At 35.4% G+C, this 18437-nt stretch overlaps 1 protein-coding gene across 3 annotated transcripts in view; it reads left to right on the forward strand.

Moving 5' to 3' along the window:
- Window positions 1-18437, forward strand: part of RALYL (RALY RNA binding protein like) — a 405974-nt gene that overhangs the window by 191937 nt on the left and 195600 nt on the right. For all 3 annotated transcript variants that reach the window (XM_086742442.1, XM_086742444.1, XM_086742443.1), the window contains one exon: window positions 4449-4727. In XM_086742442.1, coding sequence (XP_086598568.1) covers window positions 4472-4727 — 256 coding nt within the window. In that variant the 5' untranslated portion in view covers window positions 4449-4471. The remainder of the gene's footprint in view (window positions 1-4448; window positions 4728-18437) is intronic.

Below are 18437 nucleotides of genomic sequence, written 5' to 3' on the forward strand. Positions count from 1 at the left end.
AGCTACTATGAAGAAAATTAATTCTATCTCAGCCAAAACCAGAACAATCTTTTGTCTTTTAAAGACACTTATCTGAGGTTTTAATTCTAACAGAATTGTTACAGGCTGGCCTCACCGGTCTATTCAGCATAGGAAAAGGCATAAGGGTAATTTCAGAGACAAATTTTTGATATTTAGTAGAAATTTAACTGGGCTGATGTGTTCCAATCAGTCTTTTAAGATTAAAAAGGGTTGTACGAGTAGGAAGATGCTGAAGTGAATCCCTCTCAAAATCCCTTTAAACAACTGAGATCCTCAAGTCTCTGTGTGTCCCAAATTGTTTTGCAGTCTGATGAAAAAAAAAAAAAAGTCTCTTCAAATAAATATTTTGCATTTTGCTGGAAGGGTCATTAGTAAAATGCGTAAACAGCATTGGAAGCAGAAGTCCAATAAGACTATCATGGTCCCTTCTTGCCCTCGCCTCCCAGAGAAATGCCTGGGAGTTGCTGGAATGTACAACTGGACAATTTACTCCCTTTCCCATTTCTTCAGGTCCTGTGATCTTCTCTGCACTGGGACACAGCCCATCTAGAAAGGATTGTTTTCTTCACTATTCTGGTATTAGCTGCAGAGCCTTAGGAGGAGCATCTATGAAATGGGAGATGTGAGTTCAGATATTAATCTTATGGACTGAAGATGGGTTTCACAGCCACAAAGCAATGCTTTGTCATGCTGGTGCTTAGCTGAACTTCATCAGAAAATGCTGGAAAAGAGAAGGAAGCCAGGACTTAAAATCTGCCTCCCTCTTCAGCACTTCAAATTCACTGGTTTATTCTTATCCAGTGTGTGTGCTGGACAATTGGAATCTCATTTTAGTTATTTCCATGTTCATTCCTGTTTAACATGTTAGAAATTTTAATGTGTAAAACAGGTTTGCAAGCTTTACTATTCAAACCAGAGATCTAATTAGTAACAGAAACAACCTAATTTATAACTTCTATGTACAAGTATACCAAGACTTAAACTAGTTGGTTCTGGGTAGAATAATTAAATCAGCTGCAGCATAAAACAATGCTGTATATAATGAAGTGTATTGAATAAATAATTATAATGAAGTGTATTGACAGCTGAATGCTATTTGTAAAGCATTCCTTAAAAGATATGTTTGTACATAGAGAGTACTTATTACCAGAAAGGGACGTTGCAATAATAGGAAATTAGTAAGATACCTTATAAAAGGCTGCAAGGAAATGAGATTATTTTAGATATGTTTCTCTCCCTATTTCATTTATTCCTTTGGTTATATGAGTTACAATGTTTGTGATTTTGCTGATAGCTCAGAGGAGATAGGTATAATTCAGTATTCACAGACACAAATTGTAAGTGAGGTGTAAAACTTACCATAAGATCTTTCTCATTGTAACGAAGATCCCATGTATCTTTGATTTTTATGAAATATTCACGATAGTATTGTACGTGGACCTGCAAGGCAATCAAATCTCAATTATTCACATGTTAATATTATTCTCACCCTTTGAATTTCTGCAGCACATTTTTCTGACTGCTCATTTGAATATGAGAGAACCCACTAGACAACTACTTTTCTTTGTGTTATAAAAATATTGTAAATTTGCATTGCAAAGAACAACAAGAAAGAAAAGTTCAATGTTCTATTCAAAGTCTATTTAAATTAGTGCATAGCAAAACTGAGCAAAAATAAAATGAGAATTTTTACGAAATAAAAAAGGAATAGTTCACTAAATCCCTTGTTAAATGACTAAAGAATAGAGGAAATACAGAGTGTAGTACTCTGCTGTTTTGAAAACAGTTTTGATGGTAATAATTAAAGAGTTTTGTTGTGTATAATTTTCATGCAAGTCTTGTCTGGCAGAAGATTTTGTGTAGATTTTGTCCCCTTGTCACTTTTGTTATTTATGTGTCAGTTGTGCCCAAACATACCTGAGACCAGCTGAGGTCACATCGTTATGATAGAAGCTATATAAAAATACATTCAGAGACAGCTCTTAGTCAAAAAAAATGCAAGTGTGAAGTCTAAAAAGTGGAAACAGAGGCACAAAAAAGTATCTTACTGAGAGTTGTACAGCAGGCTAGTGGAAGACACAGGTCTACCAGCAAAGTCTGTTCCTTTCTAGAAAAGTGGTCTTACTTGTGAGACAATACCTCTGTGAGTTTAATAAAATCAGTTCAGCTACACAGCTGATAAACATACACAGACAATATTAACAAGATGCTAAGAATTATATAAGGACAGATAGAACTTTTTTGCTGGACCTTCACAAAGATGAACCCAATACTGGCCATGTTAAGTTTTCCCAACAGAATTTGCACACTGAAGTGTTGTGCATTGCCACCACAGGGGATGCCAGTAGTTCCCTGTTCACCAGCTACATGAGTGCACTAACTTTTATCTTTATGCCTAGCTACTCTGCCACGTTACCTCTTCAGTTTGGGTCATTAGGGCTCTTTAAGCTAAAATGGCTACGCTATTGTCACTTTAACTCCTGTGTAAATACAGGTATATCTAAGATGGGTTAAACTTACTAGTTCTCAGATAATATCAACAGCCAACTTGGAGCTCAATATGTATTATATTTATGTTTTGTAAGTGATTTGTCTTCAAACTATTATGGTACCAGCCGTACAATTATGACTGATCACAATATTCAGGTTAACTATATATTGACATGACTACAACATGCATGATCTGCACAGCAATCTAGAAATATACAGTATTGAGCCTGTCATATCATAAAGCTCAGAGGCTTTTGGTCAAGGCACTTTTCCTAGTTTTCCATGATGAAATTTGTGCATGTATCTTGTGTTTCCAGAATGTATTTAAAATTGTACACCTACAAGAAAACTTTTTTTTCTTCTTTTCTATGGTGTTTTCTCTAAATATTGTAATATGAAGTTGTCATACTAAGTTGTTAAGCAAGTTAAAGCTATTTGACTGATAGGTCCACTGCATGTGTTTTTTTCATAAAGCAGACCATTTGCTAGGACTTGAGAAGGCTGCTCACACGTCTCCATTGTGCTTTCTTACCTGAAGGGTGGAGTTTGGATCCTGTGTGATGGAGACGGTCAAAGTGCTGATGGCTGTGGCTGTGGCCGTTTTGTTCACCAGGAATCTTGTGGAGTTCAGTAACAATAGTTTCTTTTCTCATCAGTCTATCTTAATATATGGTAGCTATTGATTTAAAATATGGAACTTCTACTAGTTAGTGTCAAGATTTAGGTGTCCAGAATAGAGGTCATTATTCCTTTTCATCTTGAGAAATGAACTGAGTTTTAACTGTGAGCAGTATTTAACTGGATTCTCTTCTTGCCTGAGCTGTTACTGTGATATGATCAAAAGTATGAACAGGTTAAAAAATAGTAACATAATTCTTAGCTGTAAGAGATGGCCTATATTTGATTGCTATCTAAATGACCTCCTTCTTACAAAATAAATTTTCACTATTTAGAAGTATGCATATTTTTTTACATTTCTGTTGTCTAATATAGCTAAAGAAAACCCAGTAGCCTCATGGGACAATTTTTTTCATTTCACCTCCATCTAAGGAAATTCATGTAAGTGGAGGGACCTGCTGGCAGATGGAATTTGCATACACGTGAACAAAATCAAGTGCACATCAGAAGTAAGAGACTACAAAATCACAGAAAGTGAGGTTTTTTTCTTTTGCCAAACCTTTCCCAGGAATAATGTGGATACTTCCATTTGAGATATGCCTGAACACATTTAGACTTGTGACTTCAGAGGAAAACACAGCAGCAAGCAAATCTGTGTTTCTATAATTAAGGAAGATTGTTTGCATACTTTTTAATTCTAGGAATATAAGGGCCACTTCTACTTCCCCTGTCTTTTCCTATCTTCTACTGAATCAATAGGGAAAATTGTTCTAATAGAAACATATTGATGGCAGTAAAGAATTGTATGTTGCCTGCCCTGCACTGCTCACTATGGTCAATTATATTTAACTGCTGAGAAATATGCTCTGGATGACACTTAACAAACAAAACAGAGTTGTCTTTCATTGTTAGAGTTTGTGTCTACATGGCCTTGAATGTTCATTTCTTTGGAATAAGAAACATATCCATTCTCTTGTTTTGCAGTTTCTAGATGACTAGGTACTTTAAAAGTCAATACTGAATTTCTAAGCAGAAATCCACATATGATTACAGTAAAGCTTCACTATCACAACATTGTATTAAGAGATGTATCGGTATATTATATATCTGTAAAAATAAGTTTTAATTTGACTTACTGACAGGACTTAAAAATGGGCTACCTTGGTTTTCTTGATAACTGTTTTTAGTAAATATTAACTCTTCTGAATCTAGATTCACCCTAAGTGAAAAATGAAAAGTGAATTATTGCTGGAAAAATAATCCAAAGTCAGGTGTAACTGTATGCTTTGAAACATGATTCCCTTTGTTCTTTATTTAAGGGTTAAAGCCAAGTGATCCAATCATGACCGGCAAAACACAGACCAGCAATGTCACCAATAAGAATGACCCGAAGTCCATCAACTCTAGAGTCTTCATCGGCAATCTGAACACAGCCATTGTCAAAAAAGGCGACATTGAAGCGATCTTTGCAAAGTATGGGAAAATAGTTGGCTGCTCAGTGCATAAAGGTTATGCATTTGTACAATACATGAGCGAGAGGCACGCAAGGGCTGCAGTGGCGGGAGAGAATGCCAGGATTATCGCAGGGCAGCCACTAGGTAAGGGTTTGTTCATATCACTGAAATATTGTTTTCTCTTTCCTTTCAATTTGAAATATCATCTACTGCTAGTGCCCTGGGGACTAGTAAGTTCATTTTACCATTGTTCAATCTCAGTGTATTTCTAAGATGTTGGATCTAGCAGAATTTTCTAAGTATTAGATGTTACCTAGATATTACTGAATGTTTGTTGCTATAAACTGCCGATTTATTAAACATGTAACTTCTGGCTACTTTATACTTCTCTACGCAATCTCATTGCAGTGAACATGATTACCCATGTGAGGAAAATATAAGTATTTTCTCTTAGACTGTAGTTGGTAAATTTAATGTAATATAAAAAGACTTACCTAATAGATGTTGTTATCTTGCATTTAATGAGTTCAAAATAATATCTAAGCCAATGGTGTGTCAGATTTTATACAGACGCAAAAGAATGAGTTTTGTTAGTCCTTGAAATTGTACCAAATCAAATTGCAATGCTGTTACTCGTTTAGAGAAGTTTATTATTAAAAACTTAGGCTGAAGTTATTCCCACATAATGTTGTGGACACTGTTCATCTGAAGCCCAAACTAAAAAAAAAAATATAGTGTAACATTTTTGTTTTCTAGTGCTTTGTCATGAACCCTTACGTAAGGTCTGATTGTTTCAGGAAGAAAGTGTTACCTCTGAAAACTATTTACATTTAGATATGGAGACTGACGATGATAAAACCATCTGGAGTTCAGTACTAACCTCATCTGTCATATGTATAGTAAAGATGGACGGTACAGCAAGACGTTTTGTAGGAGCCAGAGATCTTTCACTAGACCTCTGAACTATGTTACTTAGATCCAAATCCATGTGTGCAATGGCTGTGTCAGGAAAAGGTGAAGCGTAGCTGGTGCTTTGGCTGTAACAAGTCATAAAGAATGGATATGGCTCATTCAGTTTCAGTTTCTCAGGCTGTGGAAATCTGTTTTTCTGATTATTTGTAGAAATTGAGGTATTTGTGTTAGATGGGTTGTTGTTTTATCACAGTTGCTCAACAGTAATTTTAAGTTTTATGACCCCTGTATTTTGAGTTCAAAAGAAAAACAGTTAAAGAAATACTATTACATTTTAGGGGATATTATTTTACAAGTTTTTAACAATTTTTTTTTTTATATATGCGTGAAATAAAAGAACTCAAGTGATAAAGGATGGCAGCAAAGTCCGTCTGTGGGATGGCGTTATTAGAAGATACTTCCCGGAGCGGTGGTCTCTGAGCAATAGGCCATGTAATGCCATCAGTGCATTATTTACAGCTCCTTGCACACTGGTCTGACCAGAGTTTTTAAACTGTTTTCCTAAGGCAATAGATCTGTTATTACTATGACTACTGTCGCTAGTCTCTTTTAGTAGTTCTTCTGGCATCTATAATATGCCAAGCGCTTTGTACAAGGAGAAGCCCTTGCTCTACTCAGAGTACTTTTGTACTTTGTATAGAAGGTAAGTAAAATTATTGTAAAAGAAATTAAGAGATCAATAATTAATTGAATTGTTCAAGTCTTTTAATAATAACAGAAAGTTTATTCAATACTAAGTTTTAAATGTATAATCTTAAAATACTTTGATTATTTTGCAAAGTCTTGTGATGTCATATTTCATGCCTCAATTCCTGATCTATCAAGGAATATAAAGAATAAGCAAGGTGAAATTTTCTTTTAATTGTTCCAATCCCGCTTACTCTTTCTGTATATGAAATACTGTTGTCACTGGTATTGTCTGACAAAGAAAACAACTTTGTAGAAATAGTACTTTTCATTAGACAACCTGTTTCTATGAATTCTTTTTATTAGCAGCAGACATTAACAGTCACCTCAAAATAATGAGGAGCTGATAGATACAATTTACTTGGCATTATGACCCAGAAGAATAACTTATGTGAAAATTGTTCATTTAAATGGAAGGAAGTAATAGGTAGACTCATTACTATGAAACTACTCAATGAAAAAAAGACTTTGTTCTCTGTCCCGAGTGCCTTGCATTCTGAAATAAACAGAACACATGGTTTTATATCAACTGTCAAGGTACGGAAAGGGGACAAGAAAAGCCTTTTACAGATGTACAAATAAACTTGATTAGCACAATTTTCTTGTGCTGAATTTTCTTTTAAATTGAATTAGAATGTATTAGTAATATAATGAGGGCTGGATGGCAGTCAGTTTTGGAAAGCTGTTTGAACAAGGGAATATTTGAAAAAAAAAACTTAGTATATGCCTTATACTACTGTCCACTCTAGTACTCAGTACTTCATGAAAGAAGAAATAATTTAATTTAGACTGTATTATTAATCTACATTAGTTCCTTCATGGTTTTGGCAAACTGACCATTTATGTTAGTTCCTATCTTCTATGGAGTCTTACCATTCAAAATTATGATATCCTCTACAGCAGCTTTACCCGTGAGTCACAAACTGTTTGCATCTATGTAACTGAAATTAAAAATTGAACTTGCAAATTCCTATAGATGTATACCATACTGCACAATTCACTGAAAATACTGCTGCAATTCCCATCCAGTTGTAGGTGATGGAATCACATTAATGATGTGCATTAGAGTCCTGTCTAAATATTTCTTCTGAGGTGGAGTCCCAAAGTGTTAGGCTCCATAGGTACAGAATAAGGCATTTTGTTTAATAAATTCCTCAGAAGTACAAATCTAAAGTATTGGTAGTATCCTCAGTCTTGGCAGCTTCCTGTGGGTTATTATAATTGGCCTGCTCGTCTCCTCGGACAGCTCTCAAGTTCCTACGAATGTGTCTGGTGGCCAGGGATGTGTAATGGCTATGCCGCAGATATTGTAACTTCAGGGAAGTGGATATCATGAGCTGTGTGGTTATTTCCAAGTATTCTGTTCCATGAAGTGCAACATGCTCTAAAAAGTTGTGGGAGAGAGATTGTAAAGGAACACAAAAAAAACCCCCTCAGATTTTATTGGTATTGTTGTGAAGTTTTGTGTAGTTTCTTTAAGTGATATTGTATCTTCATGGCAATAGCATGTTTTCCTGGCCCACAGTAGGCAGGGACAAGTCAGTAGTGAGCACAGGAGTCTGCTTTGCAATTATTCTTTTCTGAATTGCTTCAGACTGGAGCCAAGAAAATGTCCAAGTTGGTCTAGGACAAAACTGCAAGTTCCCAGTTGTGGGAACATATCCACATAATCCCCTCTGCTGGATCACCTCAGAAGTTTTTCATTCGTTTGAAAACATCTATAATTTAGAGAATATTTGACTATATTCGCCTCCTTGCCATTTAAGGCAAAGAGATAGAGTGAAGAGGAATTATTCTGAAGAAATAATCGGCCCATGAGCTTTACCAAGGGTGATTTCACCCCTCTGTGGTGAAAGGAGGACTAGAGACCTGCTTGCTGCAGAGCAAATGGTACAAGTCTCTCATTGCAACTGTGGGCTAAGGAGCGAGCTGCAGCAAGAATGAAACTCTTGGGTATCTGACACAGAATACTGTTCTTCATCTGATGTTTTCTCCTACCGTTGTAGTTCTTCATAAGGGTGACAGCAATGCTATTTAACTTTTTTATCCATTCCAACACACATGAATTCTGTGAAGCCAAATATCAAGGCATTTAATATTCAGTAACTTTATATTTCTTGTTTACATTAGGTATTTGGCAAATACATATAACAGCTTTCATGTAGAATTCTGGTATAGCTATCATAGAAACCTCTACATCATAATACTCCTTTGATTTGCTTGGTTTATAGTTTGTAGCCTTATATTTTATAATTAGATGACCTATTTTTTTTCCTCTTTCACATCCATTTTTAAACCAGTGTAAATCCTTTAACCTCACAATATGTTTTGGTTCGCACTAGAATAAGAGCCGAGCCACCTCACAGGCACCTTGGAAATGCAAATTAAATACTGCAAGGCTGGTCTTTCTGGTTTCTTCTGTTGCTTTCTTTAACACACCATAGAATTTCATTCTTGGATACTGAGAAAAAGGAAGACGATTACAGTGCCAAGAGTAAAAAAACCCTGTAGTTCTTCAGCTGATGTCCTTTTTAACTAATATATTAGTTCCACTGTAGCTTCAATCCTGTTTTGTTGCTGTAAGTATTATTCACGTATGTCTGCCTTCAGGTCGAAATTAGATACAGTCTCTGAGTACCAAGTGAGTGCATACTGACATGTAGCCTAAGGTAAGATGGCGGTTGCAGATAATTCCTTTAGGTGACATATTCTATTGCACATCGTTTTGAGAAGCACAAAAGCCCTACAGGGCCTTTCTAAATGATGACTGACCAGTAGAAAACATCCAAGGAGAAGAGCAGGTAATAAAGAGAGCCTTTAGAGAGGCTCAACATATACCTTTGTTGTAAATTGAATTGATGTGACAATAGGGCTGTTTTTCCTTTTGTCTCCCTTGCCTCTACTCAAAATAGATCTTCTCTATTTTATATTTGTAATGTCTAGCAATACTGAGAGGCTTCACTGCATATTTGCAGAACTAGGACTTTCCAGAGTGAATCAATTCTTCACCTCAATCTGAAAAACGGACAACATTAATTATGTCATGAATGTTTGTATTTCAAAAGAATAAATACTTGCGCTGCTTTAGTGAACTCATTTGTGAAAAATGGACTTTGGCTTGAAACATGACACACCTGTACAAATTTCCTGGATGATTAAGCTTTCTTTAAACCAATGGTACAGTAAGAAAGGAAATTCAAAACAGAATTAGCGATTGTTCAGTTTTAACTTTGCTATCAGCCTTCAGTCAGTAGCGTGCAAGTACAACAATCCTAGAAGACATTCATTTGTACGAGCATAACTCATGACTTGTCGAAGCAATCCTGTTACTCTTACCCACCTACCTCCAGCTACCATGATAACAAGATACACCTGTGCAGGATAACAGGAAAGCAATGCTATCTTGTTTCAAAGTGTATAGTGGATGAGCAACTGGAAAGATTTCTTATTTTGCTTCTGGCAAGTCTGTAAAGACTGGAGTTTTAATGTGACATTCCAGCCAAGGACAATGGCTACCTTCGAGAAACCTCAGAGATTGTATTGATATAATGAAAAAGTGGGAACACTTTGATATTTTAACATATATTTTAATGAGACATTTAAAATATTAAATATTGCTTTCATATAATAATGAATTATATATTCAGACTATATTTCAAATCTTATACTTTTAAGACATTGGATATTGCATGTTCACATTACTGGACTAGAAAGGGCAACACACTTCATAGAAAATTCTTTGGCCCGTTTTTTACTTTTGCAGATGCATATTCTAATGTTTTGTACTTATCAGTATTGGATCATGAGTAAATAATCTGAGAAGTGTAATTCAGTAATATGCAATATCCAAATAAGCCGTAGTCATTAAAGTATTTAAGTATTGATAAGTCATAATAACCATATATTGTATCATTTTCAACACTTAATGTTGTACCTCAAAGAATTTTGTATTCTTCTGGTGTAATAAACCACTTTTTCCTGAATAGTGTTTAAGCAAGAGCAAAATCACACATGTGAAATACTGCATAAGGAATTATCATTATAATGTAAGTTTAAACCAAAAAATATGTTTAATAAGCAAATACTTGAATCAGCAGAAATTATTTATCCGTAAACCTATCCACAAACCTATAAAACCTATGAGATGCTGTAGATATTGTCTTATAGTGGGATGACTTTTAAATTTGCTGTACTCATGTAGCTATTTGCTGAATAATTCCCCAAACAAGGTCAATCACTATTGTAAAACAGTTGTCAACATCAAGGGCAGATTTTGAGAAATTTTATTTGATTCAATATTTTTTATATTGAAAAAAACTTTAAGTAATGATAAAGAATAAATTTAAATACCAACAAAACCAAATAAACAAACAAAACCCATAAGAATTGCATATATACAGTCATGATTAAAATAATGCCTTTGATATCTCAGGACCCTAAGGATATCAACTTAGACCTGTGCTGTCTTCATTAAAGTTTTTCCAGCAAATCACATCTTAGTCAATGTCCTCATCATCCAGCCCTCAGACATGAACAGAATATTACAGTACATCTGAAAAAATATGAATTAATCTTTCACAGGTGAGTTCAGAGATTGTTAAATTTTGCCCACTAGAACTGACTCTTTAATAATATTTCAATCTGATCCTATGTTTGGTAATCAGTGTAATCCTGTTTCAGCCTACCCCTGCATGCAGGAACAGGGACTGTATCTAAATCTGTCACATAGGTTTCCACTTTCTTGATGCCTACCCATGCCCTTGTGGTCTTGGTGCAGCCTGTTTAACAGCAGACACCAATGTCAGGTGCCACTGAAGGGGACCTTGGATAAAATCACAGATCATTGCTCATGGGAGTCCTCTGATATTGGATAATTTCTATATGTCCATTCTCATTGCACATTTTGGTGTCTCCCAATACTTTTATACCTTCTGTTGTTCATAAGTAAGGTGCATTGTGTCTATAACCTACAGCCATAGGAGCAGACTATGCTACAGTAGTATAACCCAGTTGTCTTTCCATATGCTCTTAATCCCAAAAAGACAATTAACTCTTGTTGTCCCTCTGTAGTCCTGTTTGTTGTGAGTTTTTTTTTACCAGTATTTTCTCATCCTATAGTCACATTGATGTGAACAAATTCAGGTACCATTCATGCATATAAAGCAACTCATAGAAAAGAAGGAAGCGTTATTTTTGACAATCATCACTCTATCAACAGTTCAGGGCAGGACACCATTGCACAATTGATGTATGGCTGTTCCAGAAGAGCAAGCTGAATATTTCATCGTGTAACAAAAATCCATATTTTAATGGAATGAGCCATGTCATTAGATTGTTAGTTTTACTCCCTATATCAAAATGTTCTATTTCCCTCTTAGTGGGACTTGGTCACTCTTACTTATTATGAAAACTGAAATTACAATTTAGATCTGACTTTGTAGCTGAACTAAAACTTTTTCATGTTCAGAAAAGTATCAAGTGTATATTAAGAAAATAATTTAGCTATGAAGTGAACTCATGAGAGCAAAGGTTTACTTTTTGATTGCTAGGAGTCTCCTCCTGTGAAATTCTTCATATATTCCTAATCAATGATAAACTGAAATTTGCAAAGTTGTGCACAAGGTTTTGCACTCTGAACAGCCTGATGTCAACTCCTGCAAATGTTAAGCATTTCCCCTGTCATAATGCCAAGAATAAAATTATCTGATTGCTTACCATCAGCAAGTGTTATTGTAAGCAAAACTTTCTTTCAAGGCTGTATACACATGCATATTAGGATTCACTTAGTCTTCTACACGGCCAGCTCATCTTTAAAATTGTGGACACGTTGTTATGGGATCTTTCTGTGTCCTTCCCTACTTCTTTATGTGTCTGTATATAGCACAGGATCTAATCTGCACTAAATGCTACTTTTTTTTAATAATGTCATTGGGTTTCATAAGGCTCTAAATTTTAAATCTCTCAAATCTACTTGCAAAAAATGTTAATGGATGTGATATATCCATTTTAATTTTGCAAGTGCTTTTCAAGACCTTTAAACAATGTTATGTCAATGTTCCCAGTACTTCAACCTTGATTCCATGCACATCTTGATGAGATTATTTTTTTAGCAAACAATATACAGTAGTTCCTTCTTGATTTTAATGTAACTATACTTTATTTCTGTTGTAGCTCTATAAGAAGTTGCAAAAATTGTTTTTCTTTGTGGCAGACAATTGCATACTTTTTCTTAAATATACTCTCTTTGATTAGTGATTGCTGGGATCATGAAAACTTGTAAAGCTATTCTACAATGTTTAATTCTGAACTGTCATAGCATCATACAGTGATAAAACCACTGTCTTGATAGGTTCTCTCATTACATTTGTCTCAGAGTCTCATGTGGGATGTACTGTATAACAAGAAGAATTATCTCTAGGATGCTCTACAATTTTTGGTTTTGTTGTTCTAGGAGGTTTCGTATTGTCTATAGCTTCACTTTTTCACTTGATCTAGCTTGATTCAATTTGATCGACTATCTTTCATGCATTTGGCTTCTTTCACTTCAAACAGCATCTTATCTGGGCTCAGTCTGTTATTTTCTTCTTGATCATTTGACAATACTTTCTTCATTATCTCATCATGTACTGCCTGAGTTAGTACTGCTAATATAATATTGCTTGGTTTTGTATGTGTGCCTGCCATATCTCCATGTTTTCTTATTCTTATGTTAAATCATTTCACTTGCTGATCTTGTTCCAAAAGGCATGTGGAGAAACTCCTGTTTACATGTCCACTTGCAGCCCAGAAAGCCAACCAAATCCTTGGTTGCATCAACAGAAGCATGGCCAGCAGGTTGAGGGAGGTGATTCTCCCCTACTACTCTGCTCTTGTGAGACCCCACCTGGAGTACTGCATATGAATATGAAGAACATGGACCTGTCGGAGCAGGTCCAGAGAAGGGCCACAAAGACGATCAGAGGGCTGGAGCACCTCTCCTGTGAAGACAGGTTGAGAGAATTGGGCCTGTTCAGCCTGAAGAAGAGAAGGTTCTGGGGAGAACTTATACCAGCCTTCCAGTACCTAAAGGGAGCTTATAAGAAAGATGAGGAGAAACTTTTTAGCAGGGCCTGTTGTGATAGTACAAAGGGTACTGGCTTTAAAATAGAAGGAGGTAGATTCAGACTGGATATAAGGAAAAAAAAAATACAATGAGGGTGGTGGAACACTGGAACAGGTTTCCCAGAGAGGTGGTTGATGCCCCATCGCTGGAACCATTCAAGGCCAGGTTGGATGGGGCTCTGAGCAACCTGATCTAGTTGGAGATGTCCCTGCTTCTTGCAGGGAGGCTGGTCTAGATGACCTTTAAAGGTCCCTTCCAACCCTAACTATTCTATGATTCTACTCCAGGGTATATGGAAAGTGCATAGGTCAGATGATTTCTCATCTACATCTGACTTGCCAGTATTTATCTCTCTAATCTACAATTTGAAGTAGAGGACTTTTTTTTTTTTAACCAAGTATTCGGCACTGAATGGGTCATAGGATGGAGTAATGCTATTTTAATGTATTACAGAATCCAGGTAAATCCCAGCCCTGCTATTTGTCTTTTGAACTCTGTCTGTTAAACCCCTGAAATAGCTTTCTCTCCCAAGACACCACTCAACTATTTGGAGAGGAAAGTATAGCAAATATTCTTCCTACCAGAATACTCATGTAGCAGACAAGAATCCTTCACCCGATCATAGTCTCAGTTCATGCAGGCAGCTCTTTAGCATGATGAACTTTTAGGATAACTCTTCCTCTCTTTCTTTCCTTTCTTAACAGCAAGGTCAGCTAAAATGCAAATGTTCATTTTTTATTTAGCTTAACTGAGACAAAAAATACTTGTGAAGGCATATATGTTATCTCAGTTTTATTTAATATCTTAAGCCTACTTTAATTTCACACCTAAGGAAAATACAGCAGAGAATATCTGTTTCTTTCTCATCAAGGGTCTATCTCAGGTTTCGCACTTAATCTTACAATTACTTCAACAAGAGACAACTTCATCAGCAAAACTGTGTATATCATGTGTGTTGGGGAAAAAAAATAATACTAACACCTTATTAATAAATCAATTATTTTCCAGCACCTCATACTAGCAGAGTGAAATTTACAGGCAAAGAAAAGGGAGATTTGACAAATGAGGTGCTCAGATTCTGTACTACTACTTCTCCCAGAAGAAATTTTAGTATTTCTGAGCTCCACTACATGCTTATGAAGTTTTGAGTAAAAATCACTTTCTATGTTTTTTAATTACTCAGAAATGAACACTGTCCATGTTCTTTATCATTGCAACTGTTTAGATGACTTTAGTATCTTCTAGAAAATTAATGGCAGCTGAATCAGACCTTTTTTCATGGCAAGACCTCTAATTTTCAAAAGGCCTACTGAAAAAGAATTAGTCTGGTTTTTAGTATAAAGCTGGATATTTTCACATCTATTTTAAGTTGTGTAAAGTCCCTCTATACCTTACAGAATACCTCATAGTACTTAAAAAATTATAATGTATTATAAGAAGACACTGCTCATGTTCAAATCCTGCCTGAAATTTCTAATTTAACATATATATGTTTAGATATGAGTTCTGAGATTTCTCCTACCAGATGATTACAGCCAGATAGCAGAAAGCTAAGAACATACACTAGCTTGTTCCAGAAGGAAGTACAATCATTTCTAAAACATATCCACACTAGAGCAAGCTAAAACTTGTCTCCCAGCTACCAATGAAGCTATCTCGCTTCACGTTTATTAACTGGCTTGATGACTGTTAGCCCCACTTTGTTGCAGAGAACAGACATGTCTTTTATCATACTGTAAAAAATCAGAAATTAGAAAGGACACATTTCATTTTATGTATCTATGGAAGCTGGACAGAAATTGCTTGAATGTCTCTGCTACCGTGACTAAAATCGTTTTTCTTTTTCTTTCTTTTTTTTGAGATGTAAGATGGTGTGCTTAAACACCTAAAATAGTTTGTTTTCTTTTGTGTCAATCTCAATAATTTAGTACTTTTTAAAGTCTAGTTCTGTTGCTTGTTTATCTTGTCTTCTCCCTGATGTTAGTGTTCTGTTATCTGTTATCCAAACACTTTTGTTATGATCACAGTTATTCCTGAATGTTGTTAAAATCTCATTGAAAAGAGAGCATTTCCAATTGATTGCTGTGGTAAATTGTTGTATGCATCTGTCCCACCTCTCCTACTGTTTACAGTTAAATGGCAAATTTTAAGTCTCTTGTGCTTTCTTTCAGTCTGCTCCTGATGCTTCATATAAATATGAAAGAGAGGGGAACAGAACTTAGTGAGTTTGGAGTGTAATGGTATCTTTCAAATCCTGAAATGAATTTCGGAAGTGTATAATGTTTTCTAGTTCTTCTACTTCCTTAAGTCTTCTGGACTCAAGGTCACTCCTTACATAACCAAATCTATGTCAGTTTGATTAGTCATTTAGGTGAGGAACACAAAATTTGACTGAAAATAGCAAGTGTGAAACAAACAGTAGATAACAAACAAATGGATACTAAATGACAGGAAAACCTGTGCTTGGCAAAATCTGAAGCCATTTCAGGACGTGACTCATTTCTCAGCTGTACACTATGTGATAATTCAACATCTTTAATTTTAAAGAGACACTTTAAAATACTTTCTTATAATTTCTTCAGCTAAACTTTATCCCTTGATTTGATACTGTCATAAAATTGTTGAATTATAGAATAACTGAGATTGGAAGGGACCTCTAAAGGTCATCTAGTCCAACTTCCTACTCAAAGCAGGGCTGACTCAAAGCAGTGACAATCCAGATTGTTTTTCAGTCACTTTATAATCCACCCATGCAATCCATACCTCCCAGTCTTGGCTGTAAGGATGCTATGGGAGATTTTATCAAAGACCTTGCTAAAGTCAAAGTAAAAAGCACTTACACCACCTCTTCCCCTGTCCACTAAGCCATACATCTCATGATAGAAAGCTCTTTGGGTTGCTCAGGCATAATTTGCCTCTGTAAATGTACTGGCTGCTCCTAGTCATCTTGTCCTTCTGAGGCTGGACAACAGCCCCCAGGATTATTTGCTTGTTGTTGTCCAGTCTGTCTTATCTGGTTGGTGTCTCTTCAATGCTAAAGTCCATCCTGACCACAGAAGTAGGCCCAACATACATGTTGGAGCAGCAACAGATTTATTGTCCTGCTCCAAGCCACACAGATCAGGCACAGGGCTCCTGAAGGACCTCCCAAAAAACTTGAGGACGTGATTTGCTTCTCCTTATACTCCCTTTTTCCTCCTCAGCCTTTTCCAAGTTCTGCCCCTTTACCACCTTATTTCCTCCTTAAAAAAAACTCTGTCCCTATCTATCCCTAAACCATTTTTCCTATTTTTGTTAAATTTAAAATTTTGTTTGATATTTATAAGAGATGGTTCTGGAAATGTCTCCCTTATTCATGATTTCCGTTAAGGTCATACCACCTTGTCCTTGATTTTTAACTCTGTAGTGTTTTGTCATATTTGTGTTACTAGCTTTCAGTGATGCCAGAGGCTGGGATTAGTCATCTGCATGCGAACCTTACTGTTTCCAATCAAGTGAGGTGATGTTGATAATGCCTGTAATTCACCAGACCCTATTTCTTGCCTTCTTTGAAGATGGATGTGACATTTGCCTTTTTTCCAGACATCAAGAAGTTCCCCAGGAAAGGAGTGATGCAATAGTGCTCTGAAAATCTATGCATTGTTAATAATTGGTATTTTGGAGCTTTGTAAGATTGGGCGGTAGGGCTGTAGATAGGATGTTCCTTTTCCTCACTAAATGAAAAATCTAGACTAAAATAAATTAAACAATATATTATAGAAACAAAAATTATTTGGTATAGAATTAGATAGATTTGGAAGGAAATAAATATTTATGCAAGGTGAAAGATTTATTCTGACTTGGAAATCCATATCTAAAAATGCATCTTTAAAGGTACAATGACAACACTGATTAGAGCACTTAACAGTATACTTTAAATAGATGCAGTTTTAGAAATTCAGAAATCTAGCAAAAAGCTTCGCAATTTGTTTTTTTCTATTTGTTGTTTTGTTTTTCCAGTTTCTTGGGGTGTTTTTTTGATTTGTTTACCTAATATACTTTAGCGCATATGACAAGTGGGACCAATTATCATTCTAGAGAGACAACGAGTCACTTCTAACAGATATAACTGGTAAGAAAATTACTATTTGTGTTTGTCTGACTTTGAAAATCAAGCTTGGTGCTAAATGATCTCACTGCAGCTCTAGCAGTTCCAACTGCCAAAGTTTGAAAGGACCTAGATGTATCTTAACTTACAGTGATGAAATTTGACAACTGTGTAAATAAAACCAGCTCTATGTCTTAGATAAATTATTGAAGTTATGGAGTCCATCAAGTTACTTTGGTTAGGGATATTTCTAAATGAAAAAAAAAATTACTATTTTAATTTTCTTTTAAATTTAAAAGGCCATTATTCTGAGAATGATTACTTTAAAACTGTATTAGCAAAAACTTAACAGTGCAACTGAATGTAATTTTCCTATCTAAACCATGTACATAATAATACTATGCCTCAACTTTTACCTTTCAAGCAACTATGTATGAAGACCTCAAAGAGAATTGAGTTGAAGCTTAAGCTATCCTGACCTCAGTTAAAATAAAATTCTAATAATATTTTCCAAAGAGTATGAAAACTGCATTTATGGAAACACTTCCATGCCACCACTTTTAAGGAAGATAAACTAGTTTTGTAGGTAAGAGGTTGGTTGCTTTTCTAGGTTGTTTTTTTTTTTTTTCTTTTTGAGGATTTACTTTGTTTCTTGGCCAGGTTTTGTTCAAGTTTATTAGAGGAAAGTTAAATATAAACAATCAAAATATAGCAAGATAAAATCAACATTCACACTAGCTTTGCAGCAGCTGGAAAAGCAGTTGTGAATTTTTACAGCCTGACTTTAGAGGTCTTTATTTTCTGTTAATTGGCACTTACTGCTGCTTTATTTGTTTCCTAGTCTTAAATTTTGGGTTTGATGTATTTAAATCCACAGGCAGGCAGGGAAGAAAAAGCAGGAAAAAAAAAAAGATATATTTTTAAATGTAAATAATCAAACTGATTATTATTTTTTCCATTGGTCTAGTGTTATGCAGAATGAAGTAGCAATTTTAATCTAATCTGC

This window comes from Chlamydotis macqueenii, chromosome 2 (assembly GCF_036417535.1).
Source record: "Chlamydotis macqueenii isolate bChlMac1 chromosome 2, bChlMac1.mat, whole genome shotgun sequence".
Classification (NCBI taxonomy): domain Eukaryota; kingdom Metazoa; phylum Chordata; class Aves; order Otidiformes; family Otididae; genus Chlamydotis; species Chlamydotis macqueenii.